The sequence below is a fragment of the Pelodiscus sinensis genome, chromosome 3 (assembly GCF_049634645.1).
Source record: "Pelodiscus sinensis isolate JC-2024 chromosome 3, ASM4963464v1, whole genome shotgun sequence".
Lineage (NCBI taxonomy): Eukaryota > Metazoa > Chordata > Testudines > Trionychidae > Pelodiscus > Pelodiscus sinensis.
Genome location: NC_134713.1, coordinates 126,688,749 through 126,705,461, shown reverse-complemented (window position 1 = coordinate 126,705,461; position 16,713 = coordinate 126,688,749). Strand labels below are relative to the sequence as shown.

Below are 16,713 nucleotides of genomic sequence, written 5' to 3'. Positions count from 1 at the left end.
GAAGCAATCACAACAACTGTAGGAGTTTTTTTCAACAATTGTAGTCTTAGGGGCTTTATTTGTAACAATATATACTCGTTTTTTAGACAGAATTATGATTTTCAAGTTTACTGTAGTCCTTTAAAACTTGAGATTTGAAGACAAAATGGTCTACCCTAAACACTTTTTGGAGAACTTGGTTTCACATGATCATAAGTGTCCTTGGGAATCAATTTTTTCCTTGACGTGACATACTACTGGAAGATGGTATACATGCAGGAAAATATTAGATAATTGACAAAAAAATAAAAACAAAACCATGCAGAAAAATTATGAAACAAAAAATATATTCCTATATATACCTGAGATCCAGACTTTCCAGATTCTGAACCTGACAAGCAATATCTGTTACTTTCTCCCAGGATGGCAACAGATTTTTTGACAGATTTATAGTCCTTATATCTGAAAATTCACTTTAAGAAAAATGTATCAGAATTCTGAACTCTTTTTCAAAGACCAGAGGTATAACTTTACAACTGTTGTGTTCTTGAACCAAAATATAGCAAAGTAAATCTGTCTGGACTAAGATTAAGGCACTATTACTCAGTTACTTCTAGTTTGTATCTTGGAATCTGATACAGAAAGTTCCAAGATTTATAAAACATCTCAATTCTACAGATCCAGAAGAGAGTCTGTCTTGAGTAAAGAATATACAATTCTTATTTGCTAATTTACCACATTACATAACTCTTGCTATGTATTTTGGAAAGATAACCACAATATGTAACAAATGAGATGTATTATTATGGATTATATATTCACAGCCTGATGCCCATGAATAAAATGCTTCTCCAAGTAACAGCAGCAGTTTTTATGGCCAGAGCTACACTAATTTTTTCTACTGCTCCAATAAATGCAGCGTCTGATAAAAAATAGTAGTTACCCAAATAAGATTTTTTTTTAAAAAGAATGTACTTGTGCCCATTAATTTGGAATTGCTACCATTCAAAAGCTAGTTCGAAGACAGACTGAATTAAGCCCCTAAATTTAATAAAGACAAACATATTTGAAAATTACCTCTGCAAATATGTACATTTAATCCCTTTTTGTCTGCAGAATACACATGGAATGCTTGAGGTGTGTGTTTGATTTATGTAAATTAGGGAGGTAAGTAACTAGTCAAGTGAGTACTCGACTAGTCACTCCCCCACCCTGCTGCCTCTTAAAAGCACCATCTGCATGGTAGGCCCTGCACTTTAAATGTAGTAAAAGCCCACCAGGATAAGTTAATTAACTGATACTTAACATCCCTAATATAAATAGCAGCATATAATTCAGGGCTGGGCAAAATACGGCCTGTGGGCCAGATTTGGTCCACAGACTGCATCTGGCCACTTTCTATGTATATCCTGCTTCCCATGTCACCAAACTGCCAGGTGGCAGCAGGATCCTTTTTAAATGGCTCACAGCCGTGGTACTACCCTGGCAGGGGCCAGAACCATGAGCACTTTAAATAGCCACAGCAACCCTGGGCAGCTGCCAGACAATGTGGTAGTGGTGGGGCTGGAAGCCATGAGCCCTTTGCTGTGTTTTAATTCAAAGGCACTGGCCCCAGACCACACTGGGAGGAGACTAGTCAAAGCCACGCCCCTTCCATCCTACACTGTTCCCCTAAAGGGAGGGTGGAGTCAGTCCGTGATTACGTATCAAAATTCATTAAATGGCCCCCCTTGTGAAAATTACTGCCCACCCCGATATAATTCAATACATTTAGAAAAGGATACTCGGACACGTTGTGCTAATTTCCTCTTTCTGACCAGCATGGCTCACAGCACATTCTCTCACAGATATGTCTACCAGTTTGTTCAGCTGACTACATGAAAAAAATGTTAATTTATACACAGAGAAAAACGGCAGATTATATATTGTATAAAAGCACCTACATATTAAATCTAAGCACTATGCATTTCACATCCTTTTATCCTTTTTACAATTATTACTATTTGAACTCTGCTAGCAGAGAGTGGTATCATCATCATCTAAATCACAGAAAAGCTCTCATGTAATAGCCTACAGCAGCACAACAGAACAATTTGTAAGAGCAGCAAAGATAAATGACTCTATCCAATTTAAACCACACAGAGTAATTTAAGTAGGCAAAATTTAGTAACCTAATTTGGAATTTGGGGAGGTCATCCAGGATCGTAAAAAATATGCTCCAGGAATTTTAATAATTATAAATGATCAGTACATTTGCTTTTAAGTCTCTTCTGGGGAAAAAATGGTATTTTTAACTGCTCAGTAGACTAATGAATGACATGTGTGGGAGGGAGAGAATTGATTCAGTATCAGCTTACAAGGGAAGACCACCCAAATTCATGAAGACATTTTCAGCAGTTAAACATTTACACGTGGGGGGTGGGAGGGGAGGGACATGGAGAAGGTGGGATCTGGCATTTAGGACAGCTCCCCATGAGCTCTAGCTCCCACCTGTCCCCCCACCCACCATGTGCTGCTTCCTCTGTGGGAGGCAGCAGCATGGGGGGAGTAGGGAGCTCCACAGAAGCTAGCTTCCCATATGCACCAGGCTCCTGCCTCACCCTATGCTGCTGCCTCTGATACAGAGGCTGCGTGGTGGGGTAAAGGCTAGTATGCATGTAACCATGAGGGTTAACTGATACGCCAAAGCTCCTTGGTTAACTGTATACACATTCACATCCCTAGCTTTGGGGAAGACAATTTATTAACTACTGTTACTGTGGGTTTTCTACTATTGATTTTTTTTATTCGCAGAATGTAGTTACCACTGAGCTGAGATGATACAGACATTAAAACACTAACAAATCATATAAGTCATAAAACATTAACAAATTTATTTAAATGGAACCATTATGGTGTATGACAAATACTTCTCATGAGAAACTACATTCCTTTACTCTAGCCCCCAAATGACTGTCATCACCTTTTCTTGTCTGAAGTCAGACTGTGAGCACCTAGGAACTGAGATCATAACTGATCAGTCTATAAAACAATGCCAACTGTGGTGCTATATTAATAAGTTTTGTGGCTCTCCCCCAACAAAGCACAATCCCATTTAATTTTTGAGATCTGACTCAAGCAGTCCCCCACTGACCCTGTACTTCCCACAACGCTTCTGCTTTTGAAATGTAGCAAGAGCCCCATGGGGTTCTTGTATGTCTCAAAAGCAGGAAGACCGGGGCCAATAGGGGACTGCTTGAGATCCCCACTGGCCCCATGCTCTCCACAGCACTTCTACCTTTGAAATGTAGCAAGAGCCGGTGGGGCTCTTGCTACATTTCAAAGGCAGAGGCGCCCTGCCTTTATCAACTAATCGAGTAGTTGATGGAAATTCCATCAACTATTTGATTACTGGATTAATCTAAATTTAACATCACTAATTTATATACAAATAATCAACTGCCATATTAAATCTAAGCCTGTATAAGGTTTACTACTGGAAAGAAATGCACAATACATGGATATAATAGAGAAGTTAGGGAGGTCAACTTCTTCCCTTTTGGATGTATAATCTTAAAAAAGTAGCATTGTCAAGATAGCCATTAAAAGAAATTCTTGGGCTGTGCTACTAAACATCTTGTATTAACTAAACAGGACATCTGATTTACTTTTCATCATGGGGATTTTTTGGGAGATGGGGTTGCATTTAGTTCAACCGGAACACCGAAACTAATGAGTTTTAGCTTATGTCTCCAGATCATTTCACTTTCTGGTTTTTATACTTGCATGAAGCGGTTGAATTTGAGTTCACAATGCTAGACAAATGTTTAAATCCCCATCTCTGCCCCCCAAAAGTTCCAGAAAAAAAAACCTAAATATAAATGTTTAATGAAAAGTTTACTCTCATAACTTTTTAAAAAACATATGCCCAAAAGCTATGCTTCTGGCTCAAGTCATCCACTCCCCAGAGTCTGATAATAGCTAATACAAAATCATGTTATAATTCCCAGACAACAACTCTGTTAAAATACTGTTAATGCTGATCAAGTAATTCAGGGTGAAATATGTTACAAACATGCTTCAATTCTCAAAAAACCAAGTGTTATCGACCCAGAGAATTCAGTTACGGTTCAATTTAGCTCCCTAATCCCAAACATGTTAAACTATGGAAATACACAATTAGGAGACCCCAATCTAATCTTAACTGTTTGCACGGTCAGAGATCTTTCAACTTCCCAAACAGTAAAAACTCCCTAAAATTTTGTGCACAAGCTATATGTGGATTTTTTTTTTTTTTTAGGTTTAATGATCATTCCCCGTCTCCTCTCCTCCCATTATTCTCAATAAGGGAATGTTTCTCATTTGTCAGAAATCTTAACTCAGTGCAATGGTTCACAAACTCTCAGACTGGATTAAATTTTCAGTTATGAAAAATTGCTGGAGTAAAACTTTTAATTCTACAGATAATTCAAATGCACAAGATTTCAGTGAGTTTTAACGTTTTGGAAGGCTTGATGAGTCTCGTATACTGTTACTGAGACTATTGAAGGCAAAAAATATCTGACACTAGGTACTATAAATCTTAAAGGAAACAATTAATTGTAATTCATAAACTTAACATATTCATTTGTAAATTCTCAGGAAAAAAACTCAACGAATGTTTCATTTTTGAGGAGGCTACACAAGTTTTCATATACTGTATAACAAAGTTGAATTTCCGATGGACAAAGTTCAACTCACCGTTAAACTATGGAGTCAATACCAATACCTCCATAATATAATGCAAATTTACATATATAAATTACACTTGCCGTTGTTGTTCTATAATGGAGTCAAAACCAATAAGTTCCACAGTCTTCTTTCCAATGACTAATGCATTCTCTTTCTCACACTCAACATCTTCCTCATCATTCAATCCATAGCGGTTCTTTACTGCAGTAAGAAAATCCACTCCAAAATCTGCCTTGTTTGGGCGGATAAAGGATCCTCCTGTAGGATGACTGGAAAGGTTCAGGAGTGGGAGAGCACGATGAGGGGTTACACACACACACACACACACACACACACACACACACACACACACACACACACACACAAAGAGAGAGGAGAGAAAAATACAAAATAGTGGTAAGTTTGTAAGTTTTCAGGTATAGTTTTCTGATACGTTTTAAATTATTTCTGCTTTAACATTAGAAAAATATGGAATTACCCTATTACTGGTGTAGAATTATGCAGTTCTAAAGTGTCAGACAGCATTATACACCCCTTACCACAATCAACAGAAGTCAGTATAATCTCCGACTCCCCCAGTAGATGTTAATTAGCAGCACTTGTACCAACGTAATGAGATTATGACAACACATGAAAACAATTATTTCTGGCTGTTACAGTTATGAAGAAAACTTTAAAAATATGAACTGACATTACAGCAGTGCAGTGTTTTCTTGCTGTCTACAAAACCTGAATGAGCAGTATGAATTGCCTTAATTGTACTGGTGTGCCAACTCTGAAACCTAAAAATTATAATTAAATGTTAACATTAAATGCTGATAATTTTATCAAAAACATCCAACTAATGTATTTATCCCAAAATCCTACATAGATGCCACAATCAGTTGTTCAATATTAAAATCTCCAGCTTCCATGTTATAGTTTTTCAAAATAAAAATCTACAGTAAACTGAAATCTGAAAAAGGGAGGACAGCGGGAAATTAAATAGACTATCAGAATAGACAAGACTATCGTACTATGTCATTTATTTCTCTAAAAACCACTGCAGATTTTCTAATCTGTTGCACCAGAATGCCAGCAAAATTAAATTATCTTGCCACCTTGTCACAGAATATGCAGGACTTTGACTATTAATTCTTAGAGAATATTTGTATTAACACCAAAGACAAAAATCTCTCTAACAGTGTTTCATGAGATAGTACAAAGACAAGTCTCTTTTGAAATGAACAAATCAATATTCAATCTGCTTTAGAATTTAGAACTGTATTAGTGATTAACAAATGTGTATATTTACATCTGGTTTATCTCTAGCATTGTAACCAAGCTAGTTCAAACCATTGCGACTCTGATTCATTCTATGACATCAACGTGTGTATATGGATCAATTTTTTCCTTTCAAAAAAGTAATGTTCATGTAGAACTGTATATATAAAAAAAAGATTTAAAAGATTATATTTACTAAGGGAGAACTCCTTTTCTGAAAGTAATAAATACTAAACTCCTTTGTTATATTTTCAATACAAATTTGATTCTCTGAACCCTGGTGGTAGGAATTAGTATTATAAGAGAAGAGTTAGCAAAATGCAAGATGGGAAAAAAAGTGAAACATTATAATGAATGAAAGCTGTGAACAGCTTGAAGAAATTTAGGAAACATATCCACATGTATGCCCAATATCATAAAAATATTTGTCCTGATTTGTTAGCCATTAATAAACTCCTTAGTTTTTTCTAAGTATCACTAACTTTGCAGATTTAATTAGCAATAATTGTCTAATATACCAGTCTTTGATAAGCATTTTCTGTGTCCTAGATACAGATAAATTCTGCTGTTTCATTACCCTGTTCTAGACATTTAGGTATGGACCACCTGTTTACTTTATGTAACCAAATCTAATAAGTCTGTGTTATATACTTTGGCTAATTTTGATAGCTCTGTATTATTCAACAAAAATGATACAATATTTACAGACATTTATGAAAAAATAGATGAAATAGCTAAACAAGCCTTTGTTACTGTGAGATTACATTACTGTGATATACTCTGTAAAATGCTACACAGCATGGAACCAACAAACTGAAGCTAATGAAAAATGCTATGACCCACTTACTAAAATGCAATTCTGCTTTAGAGCACATGTGGCCAGTGCTTCAGGATCTGCATTGGCTCCCAATAAACTTCCAGGTGGAATTCAAAATGTGGTTTTAATCTATGAAGCCTTAAATGGTTTGGGACCTGGTTACTCTCTCCCTGAGCCATACTATTATGCTTGAGATCAGCAGAGACCTTCGAGCTGAAGGCCTCAACATAAATGACGACTGTGGACAGGGTGTTCTCTGCGAGGGATCCACAGTTTTGAACCTTGTACCCCATTTCTACTGGGTGCATCAGAAGCCAGAGGTGTTAACTTTCTAGGCCTCCTGCAAAACCCATTTCCACCCCCAAAGGCATATTAAGGGGCACTGCAGTTTTTATTATTATAGAGCATAGATGTAGAGCACTGGCTGTGCGCCTACAGCTATAATGGACAAATAGGAAGATATAAAAAATTGACATAAAAATGCAAGTCATTCACTTCATTTGTCATGTAGCCAGAAAAACAGCTCAGAATTCAACTGAGATTTTGGCTCAATTAGAATCTAAATCAGAAATTACATCATCATTAGTACACAGACTCTCTCTGAAAATAAACTCAAAATGACCAAAGCAGAATATATATAGCAAGATCAACTCAGCTCCTCATCCCTGTATTTAGGGGTAAAAGGAAAAATAAGATGGAGAATGGCAAGAGAGAGGAGTAGTGAAATTTCACAGAGGGGAGAATTGGCAGAGGGCAACTGGAAAAAACACACTGCAGGAAGCAGCATCACATGGGATGGGCTACAAAGACACCGTTCTGGGGGGGGGAAGGGAAGATGAGGAAAAAATATAGCAGAAAGGTAGGAGGAGTAAAATATGAGGAACAGTGAAGACAAGAGTGTGCAAGCCAGAGGTATATCCAGGGAACAGAAGGTAGCAATGAGTGTAGTAAAAAGGCATAGCCGGGGTTTGAGACAGCCCCCCACAGTGGGGAGGGAAGGAGTACCCTCCCACTCCACTCCTGGCCAGAGCCACTGGTCACCAGCCTCCTTACTCCTGTCCATATCCCCTGGCCCTGGCTCCAGAGGAATGGGGAAAGATAGGGACATGCGGTAAAAGGTTTGGGGACCACAGATGTAGGGATAAGCAGTAGCAGGGGTCATGCTGCCTGGTATGTAACACAACTCAGATTGCCAGGAAATAGCTAGCTATATGGATTTAAATTCAGTAAGATGGAGACAACATGGGTAATATTTTAGATTCATGCAGTATATACTATTTTACAGATGGAATACTGTGTCAAAACATTTCTGCAAAATTCTCCTTAGTTTTGTCAATAAATGAATGCTGAGGCTCTCACAAGATAGTGGGGAGCAGAAGAAACTTACTGAATGGAAGTGGGAGATCACCTTGAAACGTGTTCCTTCACTCTCCCACCCCAGGACACAGACTTCATGTTGAGACTGCAATAGGGCAAGGGCTGAGCCTGCCCCAGAAACATCCAGGGACCTGCCTCTCAATGCCAGGTGCACCAAAATAGAAAGCAAGCACAGCCTTGCAAGCACACCCAGCCGCCGTCCCAGATCCAGGTGTGGGGCAGGCAGGTTCAGGCTGCTCAGAGCCAAGTGTAAAGGGGCTTAGTGCTGGAGGAATCCAGGTGTGGGGTGAGAGGGTTCTATATGGGGATATCTAGCTGTAGGCAACTCACTAGATAGCCCAGGTGCACAGGGGTCTGGATGCACAGGGACTCTACCGCATACAGTAGAAATGAGAATCTGCAGGGGGGTCCAAGTAAAGGCAGTTGGGGCTCAATGGGAGAGGTGGGGTTCTGAGTTTGGGAACAAGGTTTGATGTGGGCATGGCCATCCCTAGGAAGGTGCAGGACCCCCACCACAGACCCTGACTCTTCCCACCGCTGCTCCACTCAATTGCACCCCTTCCCTGAAGCCCCTCAACCTCGAGAGATGCAACCCAGGGGATTACCTGGGAGGCCTCGCATGTGGCAGCAGCAACAGCAGGGGTCTCCCCCCCCCCATCACAGTGGTGGGAGCCATGAGAAGGAAAATGAACCAGGAGCTTGCTCTGCTCTAGCGCCCTCTCCCACTCAGGTTGCCCTGCTTTGTGGCAGTGGGAAGTGGAGTGCCCCAGCCCTGGCCTGCTCCCTCTGAGCCCTGCATCACATGGGGGAGCAGAACAGCCTGGCGCAGAGGCCACATCGCACCATTTGCTGCTGCCACAGCAAAGCAGAGCACAAAGGGCAGGGTGATAGCGGCGGGATTGAACGGAGTAGGCTGCTCCACTTCCTGCGGCTCCTGCCGCTGCAATATGTTGTGGGGAGGGGAGCTGAACCATGCTGCCGCCCTAGTCCACCAGGCTGACCTAGTGGGGTTTCAAGTGTGGAGAACTCATCAGGGGATGGGTTGGGCGCAGGCGTAGGAGATACACATGCAGAGGGAGAGGCCCATCTGGGGTCTAGATGCACAGAGGTTGGGTATACAGGGGAGTTGCTCCCCACCCAGTGAATCTGCCCCCTGCAGCTAAGGAACAATGGGGGTAAGAAGGAAGAGGTGCAGAGCTTCCTGCAACTAGGAGAGGTTTCTGGGGGCAGGGCCTACCTGGCCGCAGCCACTTCTTGCAAAGGAAGAGGAAGTTCTGTCCTCCTTTGCCACCAGCTCAGCTGGAACTAGCAGCTGAGCCCGGCGCATGGATGAAGCCACTAGCTGGAGTGTCCCCACCTCTGTGGTGATTTACCTTTCCACCAGCTGCTCCAAATGCCAAAAATGAGGTGTACATGCTGCTGTGGAGGGGTGTGTGACTACTCTTGTGGCTTCCCCATCCTTCTTCAATAGGAAAGTAAAGAAATCTTCAGGCATAAGAATTCTTCATGGTCACAGTGCTGCAGAAATCCTCTAGTACTAGATCACATCTTCAATTTTAAGGCTAGAGTTACAGAATATAGACAAACATACACACAGCATCTTCCTTGATTTCTTATCAACACGAATAGGCCTAGCCCTTTACATCTCAGCAGGATAACTGTTAGTCAGTAATAGGGATGTTACGAAGCATGTAATTCAGTAATCATGTAGTTGACAAAAACTGTGTCGACTACACGATTATTCGATAAGGGTTAGCATTGCTACGACTCAGTCCTGGCTCGTGCTGGGACTGGCATCAACCCCCGCTGCAGCTCTGCACAACATAGCACTTAGTAGTGTAGAGCTGCAATGAGGGTTAATGCCGGGTCCCAGCACGAGCCAGGATTGAGCCAGCCTGTCAGCCAACCACCTAAAAAATTCTCGTAGAGCTGTTGCGTGCTAGTGTATGTAGTCAACAGCATTAACTGATAAGCACCCGCTTATCGGTTAATCATTTATTCGACTACACTATTACAACCCCAGTCTGCACCTGCAAAAACAAGGAGGAGTCCTGTGGTATCAGGAGACTAACAGATGGCCTAAACCAGGGCTACTAAACTCTGGAAACCCTGGGGGCCACAATGATACTGACAGCACATGCCGAGGGCCGCAACTTAAGTGTGGTTGAATATACATGCAAATAGCTTCTTTCATACTGATGGGAATGAATACAAAGCACTTCTCACAATGCCCCAGTGCTCCCAGCACCTACTCCCTGTGGGCTAGAAATGTCGACACCCTATATCCGTCTGTTCCAGTCAGCCCATCCGCTTGAGTCTTTCAGTGCTCACCTCACCTGGGAGATGCCTCATCATTGTGGAGCGTGTTCCCAATGGAGGCCTTGTTCAAAGAATCCCATGAGTGGGCCATGTGTTAAGCCCCACGTAAGCCCAAACCGCACCACGGGCCGCAAACAAATGGGCCCACAGGCCACATGTTGAGTAGCCCTGGCCTAAGTATCTTTTGATGTCCACATAAAAGTGAATGATCCTGATTAGAATTACAGTACCTCTCAACTTACCTTTAAGGGTCACATAGGTTACCTGGTTGCCTATTTTAACCAGCACTGGTTTGCTAAGGTCACAGTGGGAAAATATGGACGCAGACAGGACACACGGCAAAAGTAAGCAGCAGCAGTTGGCAGAGAAATAAAGCAGCATGTCAGCTAGGAGGAGGCAATAGAAGGCAAGTTGCTGAAGAACTATCACAGGATAGGTGGGAGGGAAGGAAGATCAGCTGGCAGACAGGTGGAGAACACAGTGGGAAGTAAATGAGCAGTTAGGATGTCAGCTGGGAGGCAGACTGGATACTTGCATTTGTTGGTGGGGAGTTTGTTGGTTACTCCCTCCCAGCATCAACATAATAGCATGTCAACATAATAGCATGTCAAGGTGAAAGGATTAATCAGCCAATCAGAACACAGCCAATGCTCCCCCCCCCCCCCACACAACCAACCTTCTACAAAATTCACACTGTTTCTAAGGTAACTGCACCAGGTGCTCTAGCAATCATGTTGTGTGTAATGACATGATGATCTTCAAAAATTACGGGGCTACCAAGAACAGGGGAAATAGTGTGAGCATAATTCAGCCAAATTTTCCGTTGGAAATTACAAACCTCTCCTTATGATAAATTTAGTACTGGCAGCAGGTGTGCACCCATTTTATTCACAAATGTTCTAAATACTTTTCAAAGTACTATCGTATCCTGCAGAGGTATCCGGATAACAACAGTATACCTTGTTTATTTAAAAAATTACTTCTAAACTGGTTTTGTAAAGTGTACCATAGGAGAACTGCAGATTACGGTGGTTACAAAAGATGCATTTCATGTAATATATATATATATATATATATATATATAAAATATGATTATATATATATATATATATATATATATATATATATATATATTATATATATATATATATATATATATATATATATATATATATTATATATATATATATATATATATATTATATAAAATCCTCTACTTATGGCTTTAATCTTTCAGCAATATATACAAGTTTAATAAGTCTAACAATTAATCTAACTTTATTTTTTATATTGTATTAAGTTCTCACTCAAAACCCTTCATTGTTTGAAAACACATAATCAATTTAAATACACTCATACAAAAAAACCCCACACTGTTGCATGACATACCACATAAGTAAACACCATTTTTTCAAGCAGTAAATCTCATCACCTTTGCCATAATGGTTTTCACTATCACCTCTCACACATGCAAATCACAACACTCAAATTACAAATAACTCTAGGACTGGCATGGGGCCCACCTTACGGCATTAAGACTGCTATGAAGAACTTCAACAAAAAAAATGTGGCCATCTATCACATTTCTGTATCATATCTGTCATCCTTCTTTCATCATTCCTTCTTCCCTACTGGCTCCATTTCTCCTCTCTCACTCTACTCAGCACTCTACAGTTACCATTAACTCAACCTGAACCTCTTCCCCTTTCCATCTACCAGGACAAATCTAGGTCCCACATCCATATCCTCATCACCTCTAACCTTTACCCCAATCCTAGTCCTCTCTTCATCCCCACTCCACATTAGGGATGTGAAGGACTAGTCGACTAGTCAACCATCTGATAAGCAAATGTTTATCAGATAGTCGACAGAATAGTCGACTAGTCACTCCCCCCTCCTCTTGCGGAGGAAGAAGAGCGGGTACTTCAAAGAAGCAGCACCACTTGAACCTTGGGGCCAGACCCCAGGCTTCACGCGGTGCTGCCACTTTGAAAAGCCGCATGCAGCCAGGAGGCTAGCTGGGGCATCCCCAGGCTACATGCGGCATTTCAAAGCAGTAGTGCCGCGTGGAGCCCAGAATCAGGCCCCAGATGACCCCGGGCTCCATGCAGCATTTTTGCCTTTGAAGTGTAGCAGCAGCGCTGTTGCTACGCTTCAAAGGCGGAGGCGCCATATCGACTAATCAAAGTCAATGTAAAATGAATCAACTATTCAATTAGTCAATTACCCGATACTTAACATCCTCACTCCACATCCCACATTCCTCCCCACCACAGCCTCCCTGGTGCCACCATTCTCATTCTCACCCACATTACCTTGCTGCCCCACTTCCTCCTCATCCCTTTCTCTGGTTATTACTGGAACTCCTACCCCACTTCTAAAAAGAGAACAACCATCCTTCATCTCTCTCCCCCTCTAGCTCATGGCTCTCAGACACCTGGATTCCTTTATTTCATGTTGATTCTGCAGCTATACCCTTTCTCATGCAGGCCTCTTCTTTCATATTCCCCACCCTGGATCAAACTGTAATAGAGGTGTTTGGCTTTTAATTCCTTCTTCCCCTTCCTACTCTCTTACCTTTCAGACAACACTGCATCAACACTTCTGCCCTCTCTCACCGCATGCTGCTGTTATTCACCATCTAGCCAACTCCTCCCAATCAGCTTTGTTTGATTGCAAGTCCTGAATCTCTCCTGTCCTCAACTTCATACACATGCACCATCCAACTCTCTAACTGCACATCTCCTCACTTCCACTTCTTCACCTGACCTGCAGCCCCCCAGTCAGCTTTCCATCAAAGGGCTATTCGCATCACTTGGACTTCACCAAGCACTGCTTTCATTTTTCATTGCTATGTTCCCCCTTTCTGATCACCACCTTGTCTCTTTCAGCACCTTCCACCAGCCCCCACTTCCTCTTTATGCCCTGTCACTGACTCCCCAGTCCATTAGCACTGATGACTCCTTTTCTGCTCTCAGCCATCTCCTTCCTGCCCTCTTTTCCAATGATACAATTATTGATGCTCCACACTTCACTCTTTTGCTCCTCTGTCCTACCTCACCCCCAACATCTGCTTCTTCTGTTTCCACGCATGCAGTTGAGTGTGTCTGACTGAAATCCTCACCATGCCAACTTTCTCCACCACAAATTCATTCTCTCCTCTCCTTCAATTCTGCCACCTTCCTAGGGATTCAACTCTACTCCCCCAACTTTACTGAACTGCTGCCCTTACAACACCTTTGATTTACTCCTCAAACCCCTGCCTCAGGAGCAGCGGAAGCTTCCTAAAAGGAGGCATCAGTGTCAGAACCACCCCCACTCTTTTCTGTCCTCCCATGGGCCATCCCTGTACAGCCCCTTTTTAAAAGTGATGGTGCCATGGCCTCCTTTCCTCCCCGTACAGGAACCCCTGCCCTGGTTCCACGCTTATATCTTCTGCACACGATTGTGTTAATTTCTTTCGGCGCAGAGGGGGGATTGACAAAATATTCTGTGTTCTCCCGTCTATTCTGGGTTCACCTTCCCTTTCTTTCTTTTGTCTCAGATGCAGAAGTTTTCCCATCTGTTCTCCTCTTGTAACGTTCCACTTGACTAGTGACCAATTCCAACTCTGGATCGCCTTCCCTTGTGCCCACTCTTATTCTTCTGTTACTGTTCTCCATAACCTATCACTCTTCAAGTTCCCCCCGCTAATAATTCAAGTATGCTTTTTAGTTTCCCCCATACTAAAAAAACCTGACCTGCCTCTATAAGTACAGCCACAGCTCCCTTTTATCTTTAAGTTTATTAAGTTACAATCACTATCAGGAGCTCATCTTCCCCAATTCCATCCTCAGACCCTCTCTCATGTGGTTTCTGCCTCTTTCACAACATTGGAACTGCTCTTGGCAAAGTATCTGGTGACCTCATTCTAGCCAAAGTTCAGAACCAGTAATTCATCCTCAACAAATTAGCTGCCTCTGACATGATCAACCATGCTCCTCTTCTTGAAATCATGACCTCCCTTAGTTTTCATGACCCTGTTCTCTCCTCATTCTCCTATCTCTGTAACTGCTTCTTCAGCATGCCCTTCAGAGGATCTCCTCATCCACCTTTGATGGGTTGGATCACAAAAATCCCATTGAGGTTTTCCCCCAGCTTGCTATCAAACCACTGATGCCAACCTTCCTGCCTGCTAGGGCTCCCCACCACTCTGCTCTGATGGGTTAGACACTTTGGGCTGAGGGAGAGACAAGGCAGAGTTGGAGTTTCTGTCGAACAAGCTCAGCTCTGGGAGGGATCAGCTATAGACTCATAGACTTTAAGGTCAGAAGGGACCATTATAATCATCTAGTCTGACCCCCTGCACAGTGCAGGCCACAGAATCTCACCCACCCCTCCCAGAATAATCTTCTCACCTATATCTCAGATATTGAAGCCTTCAAATACTTTGAAGACCCCAAGATGCAGAGAATCCTCCAGCTGTGATCTGTACCCCATGCTACAGAGGAAGGCGAAAAACCTCCAGGGCCTCTGCCAATCTACCCTGAAGGAAAATTCCTTCCCACCCCAAATATGGCGACCAGCTAAACCCTGAGCATGTGGGCAAGACTCATCAGCCAGACACCCAGAAAGTTCTCTAGTAATTCCTATCATCCCTCCATTGACCTATTCCCACTGATAATGAATGGTCAATTAGTTACCAAGATCATGTTATCTCATCAAACCATCCCCTTCATAAACCCATCTAGTTTAATCTTGAAGCCAGATAGATCTTTTGCCCCCACTACTTCCCTTGGAAGGCCATTCCAGAACCTCACTCCTCTAATGGAGTTATAAGAGCTCAGCAACCACGAACACAAACCCCAAAGAGGACCAAAACCCCAAATAAATCTGTCTTACCCTGTGTAAAAGTTTCACACACAGAAAGGTCATGAGGTCAGCCCCCCTTTTATCGATGAAAGAGAGAGATGCCCAGTGGCTGCTCCCTCCCAGGTAACAATTATTTACACTGCACTTGATAACAAACAAAAGTGTTTTTATTAAGTATAGAAAGTGATTGGAAGTGAAAACAGACAGATCAAAGAAAGTTACTAAGTTAAAAAAAGACACCAACTAGTTCTAATCCATTAAGAAATTTGTTACATGCAAATTCTTACCCTAAACAGCTGTTCTTATCTCAGGTAAAAAGCTTCAAGTCAGAGCTGATCTTTACTCTGGCCCAGGTCACCAACTTTTTTTTTTTCCAGAATTCTTTTCTGCCAAATTTCCTTACGTGTATCCTTTTAGGGTGGGTGAGGCAGTTTCAGAGGTCAGATGAAGACAAACATTGATTGCTTTCCACTCCTTAAATAAGGGGTGGAGAACCTAAGGCCCAGGAGCCAGATGCAGCAGGGCTCCCCCCAGCACTGGGGAGCCAGCACTGGCACTACAGCCCCTGGCCATTCCCCTGTAGGACTGGAGCACACAAGATCTACTAGCCTGGGCTAGTAGGAGGGGAACGTAGCAACTGTCTCTCTCCTGAGTCGGGGGCCACATCACTGAGGGTTTAGTTTTGTTTTTTGGCTTTTCACGTGTGTGTGGCCCCCAACTGATTTTTTTGTGGGTCAGCAACCCGACCCAAAAAGGGTTCCCCACTCCTGCCTTATACAGACTTAACCCCTGACCCCTGGTTGGGAATCCTTTATTTAGCACTCCCCATCACCAAGGAAAAGTATCATACGCAAGCCTGATTACAGTACTAGGTGGTATGGTCATGTGCCTTTTCAGATCCAGCTTACAGGACAAGACTATTCACAGGTCATTGTTTTTGAGTACAGAGACATTATGCTCCTAAAGTATCCCTAATGGCCTTCATTAGCACATTCAGAATAAAACTAGATCCACACTTCATATTTCTAACTTCACATACAAGAATGATACATGCGCAAAAATAGGACACAAAGATTTAGCAGATTATAACTTTAAAATGGATGTTACATGATGCATTTTGCATAAAGTGTCCTGCAGTTATGCATATTCCTATCCATAATCCAATTTTCATAAAGCATGGGAGCAGGGAAGGCTACGACACCACCCTTCAACAGCCTGTGAGGATTCTACAACGCTCTGCCCTTAGTCCCTTTCTTCTCTTGCCATGCTTTATCTCCTGATAATTTTAACCACAGACAAATTACAAACTTCATGCTAATGACTCACAGATCTTCCCTTCTGTTCCAGATCTGCTTCCTTCTGTCCAAACTAAAATCTTGGCCTATCTATTGGTGACT

The 16,713-nt window shown here is 42.1% G+C and overlaps 1 protein-coding gene across 2 annotated transcripts in view; it reads right to left on the bottom strand.

Moving 5' to 3' along the window:
- The window catches only part of TBCE (tubulin folding cofactor E), a 50,826-nt gene that overhangs the window by 22,768 nt on the left and 11,345 nt on the right, over positions 1 to 16,713 (bottom strand). For both annotated transcript variants that reach the window (XM_075924789.1, XM_075924790.1), the window contains exons 4-6: positions 4,766 to 4,958; positions 1,764 to 1,848; positions 342 to 441 (exon numbers count right to left, since the gene is read on the bottom strand). In XM_075924789.1, the coding sequence (XP_075780904.1) occupies positions 342 to 441; positions 1,764 to 1,848; positions 4,766 to 4,958 (378 nt within the window). The remainder of the gene's footprint in view (positions 1 to 341; positions 442 to 1,763; positions 1,849 to 4,765; positions 4,959 to 16,713) is intronic.